The sequence below is a fragment of the Nannospalax galili genome, unplaced genomic scaffold, assembly GCF_000622305.1.
Source record: "Nannospalax galili isolate Female #2095 unplaced genomic scaffold, S.galili_v1.0 scaffold490, whole genome shotgun sequence".
Classification (NCBI taxonomy): domain Eukaryota; kingdom Metazoa; phylum Chordata; class Mammalia; order Rodentia; family Spalacidae; genus Nannospalax; species Nannospalax galili.
In genome coordinates, this window is record NW_008329666.1 from 1,053,468 (window position 1) to 1,074,494 (window position 21,027).

The 21,027-nt window shown below is 38.9% G+C and overlaps 1 protein-coding gene across 1 annotated transcript in view; it reads left to right on the plus strand.

The window, feature by feature from the left end:
• The window catches only part of Fbn2 (fibrillin 2), a 282,405-nt gene that overhangs the window by 205,107 nt on the left and 56,271 nt on the right, over positions 1-21,027 (plus strand). The window contains exons 28-40 of the mRNA XM_008841082.2: positions 949-1,074; positions 1,460-1,582; positions 1,740-1,865; positions 2,826-2,951; positions 5,212-5,334; positions 7,877-7,999; positions 9,313-9,438; positions 14,171-14,293; positions 14,931-15,053; positions 17,195-17,356; positions 18,287-18,355; positions 18,923-19,048; positions 20,127-20,252. Coding sequence (XP_008839304.1) covers positions 949-1,074; positions 1,460-1,582; positions 1,740-1,865; positions 2,826-2,951; positions 5,212-5,334; positions 7,877-7,999; positions 9,313-9,438; positions 14,171-14,293; positions 14,931-15,053; positions 17,195-17,356; positions 18,287-18,355; positions 18,923-19,048; positions 20,127-20,252 — 1,602 coding nt within the window. The remainder of the gene's footprint in view (positions 1-948; positions 1,075-1,459; positions 1,583-1,739; positions 1,866-2,825; positions 2,952-5,211; positions 5,335-7,876; positions 8,000-9,312; positions 9,439-14,170; positions 14,294-14,930; positions 15,054-17,194; positions 17,357-18,286; positions 18,356-18,922; positions 19,049-20,126; positions 20,253-21,027) is intronic.

Consider the following 21,027-nt stretch of genomic DNA (forward strand, 5'->3'; position numbering starts at 1 on the left):
CTGTACCCCAAGTTTACTCACCCTGACCATAGGGTCATCCCCATATATGACTGAAAGACAAGTAGATTGCTATGCTGTTACATGAGGTGAACCTTAAATAGTAAAATAAACAGACATTTTCGTAAGGATAAATTTAAAAGTTTTAAATGTTTTTATTCTGCTAGTAGTGCAAAGATAATTAAAGAACACTCATGTCTGAACACACTGTGATGCAGTGATGCAGTGATTCAGAAATCTAAGTCTAGTTTATTTTGCTGTTTAAAGTTCATCAGTCTTACAACTGAAAAAGCCCCCCCCCTCAAAGTGCAATATTTTCCTGGTGTTCTCTTGCAGTTTGCTAATTTATTCCATGTATCTGTCCATGAGGTTTTTAAGGCACATGACTACTTTGTAAGGGCTACTTTGTTTTAAAATTGGAGTTCTGATTTGTAGATCAGGCACCTAAACAGATTGATAAAACAGACAAGTGAGAGCCTCACTGTCGTACCTCTGTGCTCTGGAACCAGCATGTAGGCAACAGTTGAAGACCAGGTGGGCATGCCAGTATAAATTAATAAATACTGAAAAGCTACATTTCTGGCATATACTATTACTGGGCTTTCTGTAGTGGTAATCACTAGCCACGTGTGGCTACGAAATTTCAATTAAAATGAACATTAAGATTGTTAAGGTACACTATATACATTTCAAAGGCTGAGTAGTACCTACACCTCCATATTGGACAATATAAATAGGGAACAGTTCCAACACTACAGAAAGTTCTACTATTGTTGTCAGAAATAATGGAAACAAACAGAGATCCCAGCATTTTCTCAAAGCATCCCAGATTATCCCGCTTCCCACCAGGGTCACTCCCCTTTGGTGACCACTGGTCCAGTGAAACCTGTTATTGATGAGTTTTGTGATTTTGATCCTGCGTGAAGCATTGATTCTGTTTATCTTTTATAGATATTAATGAGTGCTCCTTGAGTGACAATCTCTGCAGAAATGGGAAGTGTGTGAACATGATTGGAACTTACCAGTGCTCTTGTAATCCTGGATACCAGGCCACACCAGACCGCCAGGGCTGTACAGGTGAGGGGAAGCCAAGCAGATCTGCATCTCAATGTAGCCCTCAGATCAAGGAAAACTTTGGCAATGAATATGCCCTGAAGCCTATGGGAGTCCTTTGCAATAATAATGAATGTCAGCTGGGGCAGATGGTATGTTGGTTTTTCAGAAGACTCACTGGGATTATCATAGAAGATACTCCAAATTCCATAGTTATTATGTTTCTGAGTTCTTTACTCTCAGCTAGTAGAATTAAGTATGGTACTATATAAAAAGAACTAATCAAGACTCATGTTGTAGTGTTAAATCAAAGCCAGTTAAGAATTATCTTTTTAAAAAGAAGAGACACTATGCATTTTTATTTATGCATGTAGACTTGGCAGTTAACATGGATGCAATGTTTGCACAGATATCGATGAATGCATGATAATGAACGGAGGCTGTGACACCCAGTGCACCAATTCAGAAGGCAGCTATGAATGCAGCTGTAGTGAAGGGTATGCCCTGATGCCCGATGGGAGATCATGCGCAGGTACAGAAAAGGAAGTGCACATACCTATAGTTAACTTTATCTTATAAATAAAGTATGATTCCAAATTTTGTTGAGTAGAGCTGAATGGAGAGAAAAATTATTTGAAACTGACAGAAGGCATTCTTGCTTTGACTGGATGTCAACTTTGTATCCTCAGATATTGATGAATGTGAAAACAATCCTGATATCTGTGACGGTGGTCAGTGTACCAACATCCCCGGAGAGTACCGCTGCCTGTGTTATGATGGCTTCATGGCTTCAATGGACATGAAAACGTGCATCGGTGGGTATCAGAAGCAAATGAGAGGGTATAAGAAAAGTTTATTTGTGAGAATTTCATACAGGTATACAATGAAATATGATTATATCTATCCCCCATTTCCCCCTCAAACTCTCTCAAAGTCCCCAACTTCGAGTCTTTTGTTTTTTGATAACCTACTAAGTCCTACAGTTAGTGCTGTCTGTATGTGCCAAGGGTACAGGACCATCCCCTAGAACACGGGGATCCTACCAATGGTTACTCAGGGCTCTTGAGTAGTCCCTGGTTCAATTCCCAACACCTACATGGTGGTTAACAACTTCCCATAATTCCAGTTCTAGGGGCTCCAACACCCTCTTCTGACCTCTGTGGGCATCACGTGACATGGGTACACTTATACACATGCAAGCAATACGCTCATACACATGTAATTTTTTTAACAATAATAAAAAAGAATGATTCTCCTTCCCCCAGCAACTTTCAGCTGCCAGTAGACCCTCAGTAAAGGAAAGGGCCTGGAGATCAGCTCTAAACTGGAATTTTGGCCACCTTGAGCTTTACAGGTCTTGTGCAAAAGATTGTAGCTGCTGTGAGCTCATGGATGTGATGGCCACATCATGTCCAGAAGACAGCATTTCACAGTGCTCCTTCCCTGAAAATGGTAGTTTGATGCACACATAAACGTTCATAAGCATGAAAAAATTCATAAACATGAAAAACATTCATAAACATGAAAGTTTAGGATGTCGTCACTTTGAAAATTCGAGCTATCTTGCTAGAACTATAAAATCTATAAAGGAAGAATTAATATTTAAAACTCCTTGAAGGTACGTAGGCATTATTCTGCCATACTGGTCTTTTGAATGGACTGTATTTTAAATTTTATCTGTGTGTTTTAGTACTGTGCTATGCAGTTTAAAATGTAGCTTTTAAATTACTGTGATGAACAAATACTAACCAGAATCGTGAAAATTAATTTCCTAGATGTGAATGAGTGTGACCTGAATTCCAACATCTGCATGTTTGGGGAGTGTGAGAACACAAAAGGCTCTTTCATTTGCCACTGCCAGCTGGGCTACTCAGTGAAGAAAGGGACCACGGGATGCACAGGTGGGTGTATGTACAGGTGGGTTTCAACCTTGTGTCCTCTAGCCTTCAAAGGCTAACATTACTTCAGCATTTAACATCCTTATTCCCACACATCCTTAGGACCAGTTTCCTTCAACCAAGATATGACAGCAGGTGTGATGAGGAACTGACTGGTAGCATGTAGAATGTATTGTCCCGAGGCACACACAGCCAGCGCCACCCAGTAGGAAGGAAGGCATGAGCTTGCGTATCTTGACTGCTGCCCAAATGGAGATCACACTTAAAGGAATGCAAAAGGCTTGAAGGATCCCAGTTTTCACTTGGCTTACATGCTAAACTACTAGAAGTGTAATGCTAAACTTCTTGTTTTCTTTCTTACTCTGATTTTTTTTTACATTTACTCGAATCTCTCCCCAGTCCCACCTCTCTTTTTCCTCTCTTCACTGTTTTTGTTCACCTCAAGTACTTTATCTCCTGATCCCCTTTTTTTGATTTAACGTCCTTTGCTTTTTTTAAATTATTTATTTAATAACCACATACTTAGAAGAAGCATTTCATTACAACAGCATTGACATATTCAATAACAATTTTCTGAGCTAAGATGCATCTCTTTATTAGAAGAAGCATTTCATTACAACAGCATTAACCTATTCAATAACATTTTTCTGAGCTAGGGTACATCTCTTTCAAAATTGGCTGTATATTTTTAGGTTTACAGATGAATTATTATGCTTGTACAATCTTTTACTTATTATAAACTCTATAAGACATAAAATTAAATGAGTTTTTAACCTTTATAAAAGATCTCCATTTCATTATTAAAACACACAGTTTCATACAGAAAAATTCATTTTTAATGCAATTGACATTAAGATGTTTGCCCTTTTTTACTAATTAGTTTCATTGCTTTGCATACAGGAGGGACTGGAAAGTGTCAGGGTCGAGATTTTGGTCAGTTGTGTCTTGAATGCTCACTTTAAGATCCCTGCCCGACACTTTGTTAAAGGCTCAAGGGCTTGGGCTACAGTGAGCCCTTAAGCAGGAAAGAGTCAATAGTGAGAACAGGTCTGCTGTGTGATCCCACTAGCAAAGACATGGCAGGAAGCCAAGGGTGTGTGTGCGGCAGAGGCAGAATGTACTCAGAGAACTGATAGAGCAGACTCTTCATCTAGAAAGTCTTGGAGAACCAAATCTGCAGTTTACACACACATGTATGTGTATCCATGCAGTTATATGTTGCTTTACAATGAGGATACAGTATATGAAATGTGTCAATTGGCCATTCCATCATCAGGTGGAAAAAAAAGTAGAATTACACAAACATAGGGAACCACTGCTATATGCGTGAATTGCCATTGTCTAGAACATCATTATGTGGCATATTATTGTATATCTGTATAGATTACATATATGTGCATATATGTAATTTATACATAGCACATAAACACACACTGGTAAACATTCATCCCTTTCCAGCTAACATTTGTAGGAAACATTTTCAATATTCTCAGATAAACTTAAAAACCAAAAATACACACCTGAATGATAACCTACAAAAACGTGGTGCTTACACAAGCTAAGCAAGCATTTTACCGCTGAATAACATTATTGTATTGACTTTTAATATGAAGGAGTAGTTTTTTTTTTTAAGTCAGGCTTGTTCTTATCCTCATGAAAAATATGTAATAATATTAATAGGATGAAATAGCACATTCTTTCTGAAAATAAGATTTCTCTTGAGATGTATGGTTTTGTGTCCTTCCCATGGAGTTTGGTCTGGGCCTTTGCAGCATGTGGGGGCTACTTAGCCAATCACACACACACACACACACACACAAGCACGCACGCACGCATGCACACGCACACACGCACACACGGGACAGCAACTGCACATTTTCATTGCAGCAGGAAGTGGCTAGCAAGTTCTAGAGAAGGGCTTATTTAGTCATAATCATGAACTTTATTTACATGTAACTAGAATAGAAAAGAATTAAAATCAAAAAAGGGTTTCACATCACACACCACACAATCACACACACACACACACACACACACACACGCACGCACGCAAGCACGCACGCACGCATGCACGCATGCACACGCACACATGCACACACGGGACAGCAACTGCACATTTTCATTGCAGCAGGAAGTGGCTAGCAAGTTCTAGAGAAGGGCTTATTTAGTCATAATCATGAACTTTATTTACATGTAACTAGAATAGAAAAGAATTAAAATCAAAAAAGGGTTTCGCTTTACCTTCTTAACTCTGGTTTCTCAGATGTGGACGAGTGTGAAATTGGTGCCCACAACTGTGACATGCACGCCTCGTGTCTGAACGTCCCTGGAAGCTTCAAATGCAGTTGCAGAGAAGGTTGGGTGGGAAATGGCATCAAATGTATTGGTGAGTTTGTAAACACTTTGCTGAGGGCCAGCATTTTTTAAAATTTAGTTTATGTCTATGAGTGTTTTGCCTGCATGTAATCAAGTGCATCCATGTCTTGCAGTGCCCATAGAGGCCAGAAGAGGGCGTCATATGCCCCTGGAACTGGAGTTACGATGGTTATTAGCCGCCATGTGGATGCTGGGAACCAAACCTGGGTCCTCTGGAAGAGCAGCCAGTGCTCTTAACTGATGAGCCATCTCTCCAGCCCAAAGGGCAGGCATTCTTAATGGCTCTTTGCACACTTGGAACCCACATACCTGAGCAGGAACATGCTCTTCGCTCTCTATTTATTGTCTTGTAAATCAAAGGCTGCCTTTCCTTGTGGGGATAATTCCTGCCTAAGAGATTTCCTTCAGCCTTAATATAAATGGTCAGATTACAACAGAACACTTTGGCATCTGCCTTTCCATGCATGTTGTTCAGTAAAAGTCATTTGATGTGCAGCCAGTGATCTGAATAGCTGTAAGATGAAAAATGACTAATGTGTTTTTCCAGTCTTTTCATAGACTAATCAGTGAGATTTGAAACCCAGTGAAATAAATGGAGGAAACAGAAAGGGTTTTTCCCATGGCCTTAAACTGGTAATGAGTGGTCAATTCTTAGTAGATAGAATTTTTCTTACAGGCAAATTTAAGTATTTCGTTGGATTCCAAGAGGTTGAAAAAAGGAGACTAAAGGAGGCTTTTCCCCCATGTTCTATAGCTCTTGAGCTGAAGCCTAATAATATTTTATAGCAGTAAAGCAAGGGACTGAATTATACCCTGGGTGTCATTCACAAAGCTGTTTAATATGCTCAGCATTTTACATGCCATAGCAATAAGGAATATGTCCAGCTGGTAAGAATTATCCAAGCCTGTTTTAAATAGCAAGAAAGCAGTCTGAACTGACCTCCCCATGATTGTTTCTCAGTAAAAGCTTATAGGCCCACAGTAAGGATTAAAGAAAAACCTTAATATGTCTTACCAGTGTTATAAGTTACTTCGAGGACAGCTGGCCTATCCAGCCAAATGTTTCATTCTTGTCAAATGTTTACAAGCCAACTATAGAGTATGAATTATCAAAGTTTCCAAGTGACTTTGCTATGAAACAGCCTGTGTTAACTTACTCCAGTCTTCCAGTCTAGCCAGGTCGCTAGCATTGATCTCCGGACTTTCCAGGCATAGCCTTTCCATTTTTCTTGTCCTTTGTGCCTACTGTCTTTCTATCTTTTTGTTTTCATTTTATGTGCTTGTCTATCTGTCTGTCTGGCCAACTGTCACCAGACTGTCTGCCCCAAGACAAGATTTCTGCAGGGTTCAGCAACCTGTTCTCCCAAACTCATCTATCAGTTTCAGCTTCATACTTGCTCTCTTTCTTTCTCTCTCCCTCCCCTTCTCTCTTCCTTTATCTCTCTTTCACTTTCTCTGTCTTTATCTGTCTCTTCCTTCCCTTCCTCCCTCTATTCCTCCTTCTCTCTCCCTGGATATTCAACTCTCTGATCTTCCTGCAATTTAATCTTCAGATAGCAGTAGCAGGACACTTAAGCCTCATTTCACAATTGACATTTAACTTACTGAATTCAGGAGAAAGCTGGGCTCCCTTTCTCTGGCTTCCAAGGCCCTAGAGCATTCTCTAGGTCTAGCTTCCACTGACCTGCATCCTGTGCTGTGCTTTCCACTCTAACCCCCTTTGACGTCATACCCTGTACTTTGCCTCTTCAATGTCTCTGTATGTGTTTTCTGCAAGAAATACCCTTGCCTACTTCTACTGTGGAGCTTGCTCTTTCTCATTCTTGGGAGAGGGTTCTGCAGTTGATTAAAAATGACTTCCTCAGTGGGGCTTCCCTGTACCTGCTGTCCAGATTTGATGCCCCTTGTAGTGACTTGCTGTGCCTGTAAACTTCTTTATGGTACAGAGAAAGATACTTAACTTTTTCCTGTGATTAACATCCATATTTTCCACTAGACTGTGAATTCCATGATATTTCTTTTCCCTTAATAAAATAAATTAAAAACTCTATGCTAATTCTGCAATGAAGGTCAGTAGTATCTTCCTTTTTTTTTTTTTTTTTTTTTTTTTTTTTTTTTTTTTTTTGTTTTTAAAAGTTGCACATATGTAAACATTGAAATCTAACACCAGTTTTCTTTTGACTGCTATGAATATTTCATCATGCAATGCTTGAATTTGTAGTTGGCGGGGGCACCATTTTTTTTGGTCTTTTTTGAGACAGGGTTTCCCTGTAGCCCCAGCTGGCCTGAAACTCCCTGTGTAGACCAGGCTGACCTTGAACTCACAGAGCTCCGCTTGCTTCTGCCTCCGAGTGCTGGGACTAAAGGAGGGCACCATCACACCCAACTCTTGGGGCAATGATTTTGGCATGAACATGACTGATTATGGATCCCCGAGATCTTGAGGAATTAGCATTGTCGTCACAGATAAACTAAAACACAGTCCACTGGGGCCAGTTCATAATTAGTCTTCATTTCTGTTCTTTTTTGCTGCATTCTCTCCTGCCATACAGATTTGGATGAATGCTCTAACGGAACCCACCAGTGTAGCATAAATGCTCAGTGTGTCAATACCCCAGGCTCATATCGATGTGACTGCTCAGAAGGTTTCACAGGAGATGGCTTTGCTTGCTCAGGTGAGTGACAGACCTAAGGTGTGCTCAGATGTGGCTGTCATGGAACACTGTGTATGTTTTCCTTCTTTTGAGAAAACTCAAAAAGACTAAAGTAACAGCCTCTGCATTTACATTTGACCTAGGTATGAACATGCATCATGCTCATTCATTAAGCACAGAGGCCTAACGAATCTTCCAGAATATTGATGGCAGTTTTTAAAGTAACGATATTTATCACTATCATGTACTGATAATGGCTACTGTTATCTCTTACTAATCTAAAAGTAATGGTCAGAAAATGAAGGCTTTGTCTGGGTAAGACCACCTGGATTCACATGTTATGTGTGTTCTTACTGCTAGTGTAAACCTAAGTAAACAACTGGCATGTCTGACCTCAGGTTTCTCTTTTTAAAGTAGGCATATTAATCATAATACCATTTTTAATTACTAAGTGGGTGATATGGGAAAACTATTCAGTTCTTGAAGATAGGGTATACAGTCTATACAATCGCAGCTGCTTACTGTGAAAAAGACTTAGGAAACCACTTCTTAAGAGCTCAGTCATTATCAGTAGCTATTTCACTTTTACTCCTTCTACATTCCTTAAGGATAAAACATCATTTCATTATACATATATTTAAGATTAGGTCATCTTATGGGCCATACCCATTAGACAGTTTTCACTTTAAAAGGTACCTACTAGGTACACTGTGACCCAGGCAGCTCCTTTGGCTGCTAGAATCCTGGAGGTCTTCCCGAGGCCTAGTGAACTCAGTGAAAAGCACGTGGCACGCAACTGGCATACAGCCTGGTACAGTTAATGTTGATTTTTGCCCTTTAACCCTTTTCTGCTTCATAGAATTAAATCATCTTGAAGGTCCGTGAGAAATATCTGTCTGCATAGTTTTGATATGATTATAGTGATACAAAAGAAGTTTTCTCCCTTCCCACAGTGTCTCTAATTTTCACTAAAGTGCTCCAGCTAGGAAAACAGTAAGTGGTTTATTGTATTGCTGTTTTCAAATGCATAAACATCATTTTCAGATTTTCTAGTGTTCTCAGTCATATCTTCTGATATAGTTGTAGTATTGATTCATCAAACTGTGATTGAATAGAACTGAGAGACCCCTCTACAGTCACGTTACAGCTGAATGTTGGGGTGCAGGTTCCAGAGCTCTGCTATCAGACATCACTCCCTTGCTCAGGTGTATTGATTGTTGCTTCATATTAATGAACACTGATTCAAGTCACTGAAATCTTTCATTTTAGAGCAAGGAAAAACATGTCTCATGATCTTTGGAACTTAATGGAGGTGCCTGTCACTTCTTCTACAGATGTTGATGAGTGCGCAGAAAACATAAACCTCTGTGAGAACGGCCAGTGCCTCAACATCCCTGGCGCATACCGCTGCGAGTGTGAGATGGGGTTCACTCCAGCCTCAGACAGCCGGTCCTGCCAAGGTGGGTCGCCAGGATTCCGGCTTGTTTTCAAGTTGGATCAACTACAACAGATGAAGCCACAGGAAGCATTGTCCAGGCTCCTCCTGGAAGCAGACTACACAGCACATGCTGCACATAGAAAGTCATTTGTTTAAGCATGGATTATTTTGCAGAATGAATAATGCTGAGGCACTGTTTTTCTGGATAAGATCCAGTAGCTGGACATTTGGCTCGTTCTTTTCTGGGAAACCACTCCTTTTTTCTTTTATTCCTTTCTTTCCTTTTTATCACTGAGTGAGTGACATGTGCTATGCCTGCTCAGTTTTTAACTGCTAATCTACTACCTACTTTAGTCATCTGTGTTTATTATGTTCAACAAAGTCTAAGTAGCTCATTTTGGCCTGTCCCTTCATGTCGGAGTCTGTCATGTGTATGTCAGAGCCTGGAAGACTTTGCAGTTCATCAAGTACTTCACCTCTGCTTAAGAGTCACATGTCTTAAGTCACAACTTCATCTTTCTGTCCTAAAAATGGAGCTTTGTGTCTAATATGCCATCTGTCCAAAAAAAACAGAATTTAGACTTCCTTTCAAATTAAGGGATTCGATTCACATTACATGCTGTTGAGTCATCAACATGTTATGGGGAATATAGCATGAATGAAGGATGGAAAGAGACTGAAAAGAATTCAGTTCTTTTGAGGCCATAGAGCCTCAACAAGATTTGCAATTCATAGAAATCCTAGGAAAAGAAAAAGATGACTATTCCTCCTCCCCCACTTCCCCCTCCTCCTCTTCCCTCTCTTCCTCCCCCTCCTTTCCCCCTCCTCCTCTTCCCTCTCTTCCTCCTCCCCCCTCCTTTCCTCCTCCTCCTCTTCTCCCTGCTCAGACTAACTACTGGACAAAGATGATAAAAATGAAAATAGATTTCAGTCTCTCCCTCACCATAGTACTTTATCACATGAACAGAAATGTCAAATACCAGTGCACAAACACACACATCATCAATATCTACCAAACACAAGCTGTACAATGTGAGGCGGCCCAAATCAAAACCTAGCTCTGTGCCACCATCAGAAATGGCACATAAGAAAGTGCCTGAAAACTCATGATGCTTCACGAATTTTGAGCAGTGTGGACGTGCGCCCAGACAAGATGGTAGAGTAGGCCTCGGGGGAAATGACATTTTCTGATTTGTTAGCAGTACTTTCTGTACCGTTTGAATTTGTGAATGCCAATTTTATAATGACAAACAGTAGTTTTTGAATTACTTTATCTTTGGAATCAAATTACTGTAAATGAGATATTTCATAAAGATCACTTAAGGGTTAAAATGTGTGCTCAGAGAGATGATGCAATACCATTTTCATTTATAGTTTCATTTAACTATCATCTAGCTGAATCAGTCTCCACTCGTTCTCTTTAGAGAATAACTATATTGTCTCCAACAAAGAAAAGGACACCTTTGAAGATTAGTTGAGCATTTAATCACAATTTGAACAATACCTTAAATATAAGATAGTGGAAACAAATTATTTTAACTATTATGAGTGACCAGAAGACCAGTTAAGCAATAACTGTTTCAAGACAGCAGTTTAAAATGCCTTGTCTATGGAGCCCACAAAATGGATCAGCAAAAATGGTGACATGAGGTCAAAGCCTGGGACCTACATGGTGGAAGGAGAGAACCTACTTCCACAAGTTGCCCTCAGACCTCCACATACATGCCATGGCATGCGCACACCCACCCACACACAAACACAATAAATAGACATAGTTTTTAAAAAAATCACTTATATTTATAATAATTTATTTTTTGAGAATTTCATAATGACTTTTATATGCGTTATTTCTATCTCTTCCAGCACCCCTCCAACTCTTCCCATGTCCCCCACTCCCTCACAATTTCTTTTTACCTTCTTTATTACAATAGATACATACATAAATTTACAAATATGCATACATACTTGTATATAGTGCAGTGAGTTCATTTGGTGGTGCCCCTGTACACCTGTGTTTGGGGCTTCTCACTTGGGATTAGGTAGCCTCTCAGGGAGCTGGTCCCTGTAGAAATCTGCTTCCTCCTCCCTCAACATCCATTGACTGCCTATAGCTCTTCTTCTTGAGAGGGATCCAGTGAAATTTTCCCCATCCACACTGCTTTTGTCACTGCAGATCTTGTTAGACTGCCATGCTGTGGAAATTTCATTGGTGCAGTTTTTCTATCATGTTTGGAATGCATTAACCAGCAGTAGGTGTCTTGTCCCTCTGGCTCTTACAGTCTTTCCATCCCCTCTTCCACAGTGTTCCCTGAGCCTTAGTGTAGAGGCTGCATTATAGATCTATAACTTAGGACTAGGAACCTCACTTATTCTGGTATTTTGACCAGTTGTGGAACTTTGTAATAGTCTCTGTTCATTGCAAAAAGAAGCTTCTTTGATAAATGATGAGAGCTATACTTGTCTGTGTATGAAAGGATACATATTTAGAATATAGTAAGAAATTATATTGGTTTATGAGAAGTGGCAGTAGTGGGTTCTTTTCTAAGGGCTGTGACCTCTCCAACCATGTATTTTTGGCTCTTTTAAACTTTTTTTTATTAAATTTTTAAAATTTCATTCAACATTTCCCATTCAAATCCAGAACCCCTCCCCTAGCCATGCCTCCCCCATCTTCCCACCAAACCTTATGCACTCTGCTATACATGCTGAGTCCTATTTATTCAGGGTTTTTACCCAAATGCCCTTCAGTGTGAATGCGTCCACTGGCATCTAGTCAGCCCATCCAGTGGTCGTGTGTAAGTCATACTCTCCCTCACCCAGCAGCAATCAGTCTCAAATAGTTCTCAATCTAGTGTTGGCCCATCACCTATTTCTCACCTCCCTTTGGGCCCTTGTTTAATTGAGCTGACATGGGACTGGTGCTAGAGGCCACCACTGCAACAAGTTCACATGAGCAAACATTACCATGCATGGATTCTCTCCCACTGAATGGGCCTTAAGTCCAATTACATAACTACTGATTACCACTAAGACAAAAGTACCACTATTGCACAAATAGAGATCATTTATTTTCTGGGCCGGTCATTGTTGTGGTTCATAGGTTTTTACAACTAGATAGGATCATTGATTGGTTTTCTCCTTCAGCAGCTTCCATAGTATCCTCTAGAACTGAGTGCTAGTCTTCAGGGAGGAGGCTTCCAGGTCAGTTCCAGCTTCATTGCTCCAAGTCCTGTGTCTCAACTGGCTTGTTTTCAGCAATAAGATCTTACCTTCAAGTTCTGGGAGGCAATCAAGCCTGTGGCTATAACCTAAATTTTATTTATTTATTTATTTATTTATTTATTTATTTATTTATTTATTTCACTATGTAGAACTCACAGAGATCTGCCTGCCTCTGCCTCCCAAGGGCTGGGATTAAGGGCGTGTGCCACCATGCCCAGCTTATAACCTAAATTTTTAGGGGAGTCTCTTGGACTACCTTGACCAACAACTCAAAAAGAAGTTTCCCTTGCTTGGCACTGTGATTTTGGTAACATAGCCTTCAGCTCTCTATTTTGCACCTCTATTTATATTATAGATGTGTTTTTCAGTAGGTCTATATTTAAAGAGGAAACATCTGTCTAGTCTAAAATGACATTTGTGGGTTTCATTCTCAGAATACTGGTCAATTTATATATTAAGACAGATAATCCTCTTTTAAAAAATATTTATTTTTATTTTATGTGTAGGAATGTATTACCTGTGTGTATGTGTAAGTACACCCATGTCATCTAATACCCACCAAAGTTAGAAAGAGGGTATTGGATTCCCTGGAACAGGAGTTACAGACAGTTGTTAGCCAGCATGTGGGTGCTGGGAATCAAACCCAGGTCATCTGCAAGAGCAGTTAGTGCTCTTCTGAGCTATCTCTGCAGCCCCCCATATCCTCTTTTTATGATTAGAAATAAATTTAATTCTGCAGCTGTTTATAGACATTTGTGCCCCTATTTTCATGTGTTAGGAATAATAACTTAGGTTTATTGATCTTGAGTTACAGTTTCATGAAAATGTTTCATAAGCTGAATTCATTATTTTAGTAAAGATATATTAGTAAAATTCATAGTAATTTATGTAAAGCGAACCGTCATACTACATGATATAAATAACAGTATTCTCTATGTGTTTATAAACAGTTCTGTGGTCAATAGATCAGAATGTAAAAATACAGAAGTAAAAACTTAAGTGTTAAAGATTTTTTACTGCCCTTTAATATTTAATTTTATATAATTTTATATTTCAATTTAACAATTCTACAACATGCACTGTTTACACCAATTTGGTAGGATCTTTTTTTAATTTTTACATTTTCATTTGACATGTTCACATTTTGTTTTTGTGTTCTTTCTATATTCTTTAAGCCAATACTTCTTTATTTAAATATATTGTAATCAAAAGCAGTTACAGTATTAGATACTCAGGTCTGGGGGGTGTAGCTCAGTGGTAAAGAACTTGCGTAGCAAGCATGAGTCCTTAGGTTAGATACCCAACATGACACAAGAGAAAAAAAGTGTTAGATACTCACTTAACCAAGACAGTGTTTCCTTCATAGTTCATCTCATTAATAAATATGTGTTACTTGCCATTTATACTACTTATCTAGACAAATAAAAAGAAAAATATTTTGCTTATACACGTCTAAGAATTTTCATCATTACGTATTAAAATTTTTTAATGTCTTTGTAAACAAGAGATGATTTTATTTTTTACATCTTTAGATATTGATGAATGCTCCTTTCAAAATATTTGTGTCTTTGGAACATGTAATAATTTGCCTGGGATGTTTCACTGTATATGCGATGATGGTTATGAACTGGACAGAACAGGAGGAAACTGCACAGGTATGACCAACCAACAGCCCAACTCTCTTCTGATTGATTGATATAAATATTCTGTACTAAATACTAAAGTTCCTCAAATTCTGCCTGAGTACACGGGGCTGTACATTTTTCTAAGAAAGAAAATTACATTCTGATGCATTTATTGTTCATAATAGAATTTATCCATGTTTATATAAACAAACTAGTAAAGCATCCCTGCATCTGTGTATGTGCACATTTGTGGATATGTATATGTGTGTATGCACGCGCATATGTATGTATGTATGTATGTATGTATGTATATATATATATATATAATTTTCCTTAAAGCAGATAGTCTTATCATTTTTTCTTCCTCAAACTTAGAACATTTAATTATTGTTTGACTATTAAATGGCATTGTTAAAAATATTATCATTTTCTGTGAGTTCTAGGCCAGTCAGGGATGAGTAGTAAGACCCTATCACAAAAAATTATATATATATATAAATATATAATCATCTATAGATCCTGTTTGTAGGGTATATTAAGTCTTTATTCAATGTGTGAAGTCCTTTATAATGATATATACTAACTTGCATAAAATCTACTGAATTCTTGGAATGATAGATTATATAGGAAGTAAAGATGGTAACATGTATATTTTAAATGCTTATAGATATTGATGAATGTGCAGATCCCATTAACTGTGTCAATGGCCTATGTGTGAACACACCTGGTCGTTATGAATGTAACTGTCCACCTGATTTTCAACTGAACCCCACTGGTGTAGGTTGTGTTGGTAAGTAAAAGCTAAGTGAAATAAATAGAATTATAGAGTTGACTATTTATACTCTCTTAACAATGAGCTATAATATATAGTTGTTACAATTCATTTAAAAAGAATAATCCTTTTCAGAAACTATCTAGATGATTCCACATTTATAATGCATTCAGAAGACAATTTGGGGAATAAAACTAAAAAATAAGCAATAGATATTTGAATTATCTATAATTAAATTCTTACTGAAAGTACCAATAACCTTTTTCCTGTAGATTTTATCTTCTGTAAACTCTGTGTAAACTTATTTAAAGCACTAAAAAGGATCCACTGAATGCAAATGGTAAATGTTGATTTTTGAACCAGAAGTTTCTGTCCTGGTTTTTTTTTTCCCAACAATACTAACACACTGACTCATACACAGTATGTGTAAGATGTTTATTGCAGTATTCCTTGTGGTGATGCATACTTAAAAAACAATTTTGGAAGCTGAATATATATTTAAAAAAGAAGAAGAAGAAGAAGAAGAAGAAGAAGAAGAAGAAGAAGAAGAAGAAGAAGAAGAAGAAGAAGAAGAAGAAGAAGAAGAAGAAGAAGGAGAAGGAGAAGGAGGGGAAGGGGAAGGGGAAGGGGAAGGGGAAGGAGAAGGAGAAGGAGAAGGAGAAGAAGAAGGAGAAGGAGAAGGAGAAGGAGAAGAAGAAGAAAGCAATTGGAGCCAGATTTGGTGTCCCACCCTTGTAATGTGATCCTAACTTTCAGGAGGCTGAGGCAGGAACATTGTATGTTCGTGACCAGCCTAGGCTGCAGAGTTACAGTCTCAAAAGAAACATAAAACAAACCTATGTATTTTATTAGAGCATATGTAAAAATGACTAACGTGACATTTGGATGGCTGAGTAGAGAAAGAGAAATAGGAACGATGAGTAAAGATAAAAGAGAGAAGGGACAGGAAAGGACAAAAAAAGCATGAATGAATTCTGATTGAACAGGAGAGGAACCTCGAGTTAACTCAACTCTACAGCCAGGATTTAGTAACAAAAAGAAAATTAGTGAATTACCACAGTGAGAAGCAGCCAGATGATGCTATTGTCCAGACAGAGGTGAAAGCCACTTTGTGGACTCATAAGACTTTGGCATTTCCTCTGGTTGAGATGAGACGCTTTTAGACTGACCTGGCCTAAGGTGGTTCTTCTGAAGGATTGTTCTGGCTATCGAGAGGAAAACAGACTAGACTTGGGCCAAGGCTGGATGCTGAGAACTGAAATTTAGGCCATGTGGTGGAGGCACTGTGTGATTAGTCAGTTGCCAGGTGCATTTTGAAGGGGAAGTTGTCAAGCCTCATTAATACTGGTGTGGATAAGGAATAACAAAGATTTTAAAATGGCAGCATTGTTGGACAACTGGAAAAATGGCAACACTCCTTTATGAAAATGTGTACAATTGGAAGAGAAGTTGAACAGATTTTATATGTGGAAGAAAGGCATCAAATTTGTTAGGCATGTTGCCTTTGAAATAATTAGTAGAGAGTCAAGAAAATAAATTAGCAGAAAGAGTTCAGGGGAGAGGGAAAAGAGAAGGAGAAAGAGAGTACTAAATTTGAGAGCTCTCAGCAAAAAAAAAAACGAATAACTTTGGAAGCCGTGGATCCAGATGGATACTGTAAATAGACACATGATCCTTTAACTGCAGATATCTAAATTTTGAAAAACTTTTGAAAATCTGCAAATTTTGCTGTGCTGATTGAATAAAGCCATGGGGAAATGCAGGTGGAGGGAGGGGTTACTGACACATTACATAGCTAAAAGTTAAGTGATCCTTCGTATGTTTCCATTTCTTCACAAACTCGTGGTCCAGAATTGATTATGCCCAAATTTTATTAGATTCCTATTTGAAATGTGTAGAATGCCCCAAATAGAAAACTATCTTCTTTATTCCATGAGTGTGTGGAAATGTGATCTATATGGATTTCTAATCACTGAAGTCTTATTTCTTCTGTGTGACTCAATCTTGAAAGGTTTAAAATCATGTGATTGTTTTATGTTAAGAATTAGGACAAATCTTTCATATCAGTGTATAGAATCTTGAACTCCATTCTTTGAGTGTCTTCGCTGAGGAGTCCCGCCCAGAGCAAGGACGTTTTCAGCTCTCTTGTTGCTCTGCAGACAATCGTGTGGGCAACTGCTACTTGAAGTCTGGTCCTCGAGGAGACGGGGGTCTCTCCTGCAACACAGAGATCGGTGTGGGCGTCAGTCGCTCCTCCTGCTGCTGCTCCCTGGGAAAGGCTTGGGGAAACCCCTGCGAGACTTGCCCCCCTGTCAATAGCAGTAAGTATGGTTGCAGAAAGAGGAGGAAGGCAACACTCTGGGCTCTGGAAGCAAGTTGTCCTTGTACTCTGGGGCAGGCGAGGGAGTGCAGGGGAGCATGGCTTTAGACTGTGGTCAGTGATTATGCTGAAATCAGACATCAGTATTTTATTTTAATTTCTTTCTCCCTATTGTTTGTCATGATGTTTCTTTAAAAGACCATTTAACCACAATCCAATATGAATGGTCATAGTATCAATTCTCCATGGTATCGTGGGTAAAAGTTATTCCTGGTTCTTCTCTGAGGTTGTTAGTTCAGGTTCATAGTGGTCATAGTCCTGAAGTCATCTGTAGGATATCTTAAATTAAAACATGTGTGCTGACATGCACAGGAACACAAACCTTTGTACTGTAGCATCTTGGAGTTTTTATTTACTTGCCAAAAATGTTTGATATGAATTATCTGCAAAAGTTTTTCTTTAAAAACAAATGACTTTTGTTATTCCACTGCAAATCATTGATGAAGTAATGATGTTTGGGAGTAAAAAGCTATATACATTGTTACATTGTTATAAATGCATTTGAGGGCCAGGCGTGGTGGTGCATGCCTTTAATCCCAGCACTTGGGAGGCAGAGGCAGGCGGATCTCTGAGTTCAAGGCCAGCCTGGTGAGTTCCAGGACAACTGGGGCTATAGGGAGACCCTGTCTCAGAAAGACCAAAATAAATGAATGAATGAATGATGATAGATGATTGATTGATAGATAGATAGATAGATAGATAGATAGATAGATAGATAGATAGATAGATAGATAATGCATTTGAAAGGACACAGAAAAATATGGATGCCCCCTAGGAGATGTGATTTGACCTTGGCAGTTGTAGAATGCTAGTTCATTGTCTCAACCATGGGACACAGGTATCAGGCCTCTTGTTTTCCATTGTTTTGCAGCTGAATATTATACCCTGTGTCCTGGAGGTGAAGGCTTTAGACCAAACCCCATCACAATCATCTTGGAAGGTAACTCATTGCTAATTGTCATGTGTAATCAATAAAGAGCTGATTTTAAGGGAGGCAGAAACCCAAGTGGGTGTGGAGCCATGCCAGCAAGATTATTCAGTGAAATTGCAGTGGGCAGTCAGTCACACGGATGTTAAGGAACCAAGAAGTAACGATCCATCATTGCAGGTATCTGATATACAATCGTACAGAGAAACTCTTTTTTGGGTGGGTCTTTTTTGAGACAGGGTCTCCTTGTAGCTCCAGCTGCCTGAAACTCACGCTGTAGACCAAGCTGGCCTCAAACTCATAGAGGATCTGCCTGTCTCTGCCTCCCAAGTGCTGGGATTAAAGGCGTGCACCACCACGCCCAGCCAGAGAAACTCTTTAACCATTGTCCCTCAACAAATCATCCCCAGCTTGCTTTTGTCGGTCTTCTCAGGAAACAGCAGCCCCACAACAAAATAAGCCCAGCACCTAAGGGCATTCCCTTGGGTGCACATTTGTCTGGGGTCTATACAAGATGTCACATGTGACTCTTGCCTTTGGGGATGGTGTTTGTCTTAAGTGAATTGTCATGTCTTGCAGATATTGATGAATGTCAGGAGTTACCAGGGCTCTGCCAGGGTGGAAACTGCATCAACACGTTTGGGAGTTTCCAGTGTGAGTGCCCTCAGGGTTACTACCTCAGTGAGGAAACACGCATCTGTGAAGGTAAGAAGAGCTTCTGCTGCTCTCCCACAGAATTTCCTCTCAGCCCCAAATTCCCCAAGAGGGTCTAATGAGACTGTTGCTAGCTTTTTCCTTTTCATATTAATGTTATTTGTATAGTGATAAATTCAACTTAAATTCATTTGCCACAATTAAAATTTTTCTGAGTAAGATGATTGGTTAAATATAAATGGAAAATGGAATTATAATAGGAACTTAATTGTACGTGCAAATATAGGCAAGAGTTTTATCTGAGTAGGAAGATAGCTAAACTTAAATGTGACTGTAAGTTAATATTGGTCAATAATTTCTGAATGCTGGGCATGAAATGAAGAATTTGAAAGACTATAAGGATCTTTTCTGGTCATATGGCAGTTATAATTCCATTTTTAGGGGACTCTTTGGCCACTAGATTGGGGGCTTCTGGAGATAAGATTCACCCTTAAGTCGTTTTTACTGGTGCAAGCTCTCACTGACAGTATCACCTCAGTCTTTATTTGTGGGGTAAACAAATTGCTTCTAAAACTAAACATTAAAAATGAAACACTATTATTCCTGTTAGATTAGAGCTTTTATTTTTTTTAGTTTGTTGGCTATGTGCATCTGAAAGAAATGTGATTTAATATGGAAAAGAACCAGAAGCTTTCCTGCATTGAGAAGCTATGAAGGGGTTCTAATTTGGAGTCAGATCTCATAACCTGCACTCAGTTAAAAGTGGCCATTAAAATTTAATTTGAATGACATAGGAGAAAAACAGACTTGAAAGAAATTCCTTTTGGAGAATGTGAAATTCAATGAAATACACATAGGTATCAGGCGAGGGTTTTTGGGGGTATTTTTTTTTTTTTTTTGCCACTTTAGTCTATTCAGAATTTATAGTTTTCTAATATTGGGATGCTTCTTTTGAAGAAAGATATTCTTGTGCCATATAAATGTAAATACATACTTTGGGGGCATTTTCTTTATTTCTAAAATTTGCAAATATGGAATTAGGGAAATGCTTGTGCTTTGTTTCGTAGGCTCCGCTACATAAACTCATAGAAAAACCTTTATTAATTATGGATACTCTTGTCTGTTCTAGACATTGATGAATGTTTTGCACACCCTGGCGTATGTGGGCCTGGGACCTGCTACAACACCCTGGGAAATTACACATGCATCTGCCCTCCTGAGTACATGCAGGTCAATGGAGGCCACAACTGCATGGGTTAGTACTGGTCACCAAGTTAACTAGCTAGTCACAGCAGCTGACTTCGCTCCTGTGCCACTCCTATAGCACTTATCATGCAGAAAGTCGGGGACTGAAATCTGTATGAACAATGATGTACTTCAGAGTCTTGTAATCTGTGGCTCTGTCTCAATTTTGAAACTTTCACTAGATCCATTTTGTTTATTTAAATCTGGGGTTTAAAAAATCTTTAGATGTTGCAGTTGCAGATCTTAGATAATTTTTAAATCCAGGTACATGAACTGTACGTTGTATATAAATCAGAACATTTAAACTCTTTCTGAGACAGTCTCTCTGTGTAACTCTGGCTGGCCTGGAACTTGCTACGGAGACCAGGTTGGCCTTGAACTCATAGAGCTTTGCCTGCCTCTGCCTCCTGAGTGCTAGGGTTAAAGGCATGCAGCATGACTCCTGGCCTGAGAACATTAAATATGATGTACTTCAGAGTCTTGTAATCTGTGGCTCTGTCTCAATTTTGAAACTTTCACTAGATCCATTTTGTTTATTTAAATCTGGGGTTTAAAAAATCTTTAGATGTTGCAGTTGCAGATCTTAGATAATTTTTAAATCCAGGTACATGAACTGTACATTGTATATAAATCAGAACATTTAAACTCTTTCTGAGACAGTCTCACTATGTAACGCTGGCTGGCCTGGAACTTGCTACGGAGACCAGGTTGGCCTTGAACTCATAGAGCTTTGCCTGCCTCTGCCTCCTGAGTGCTAGGGTTAAAGGCATGCAGCATGACTCCTG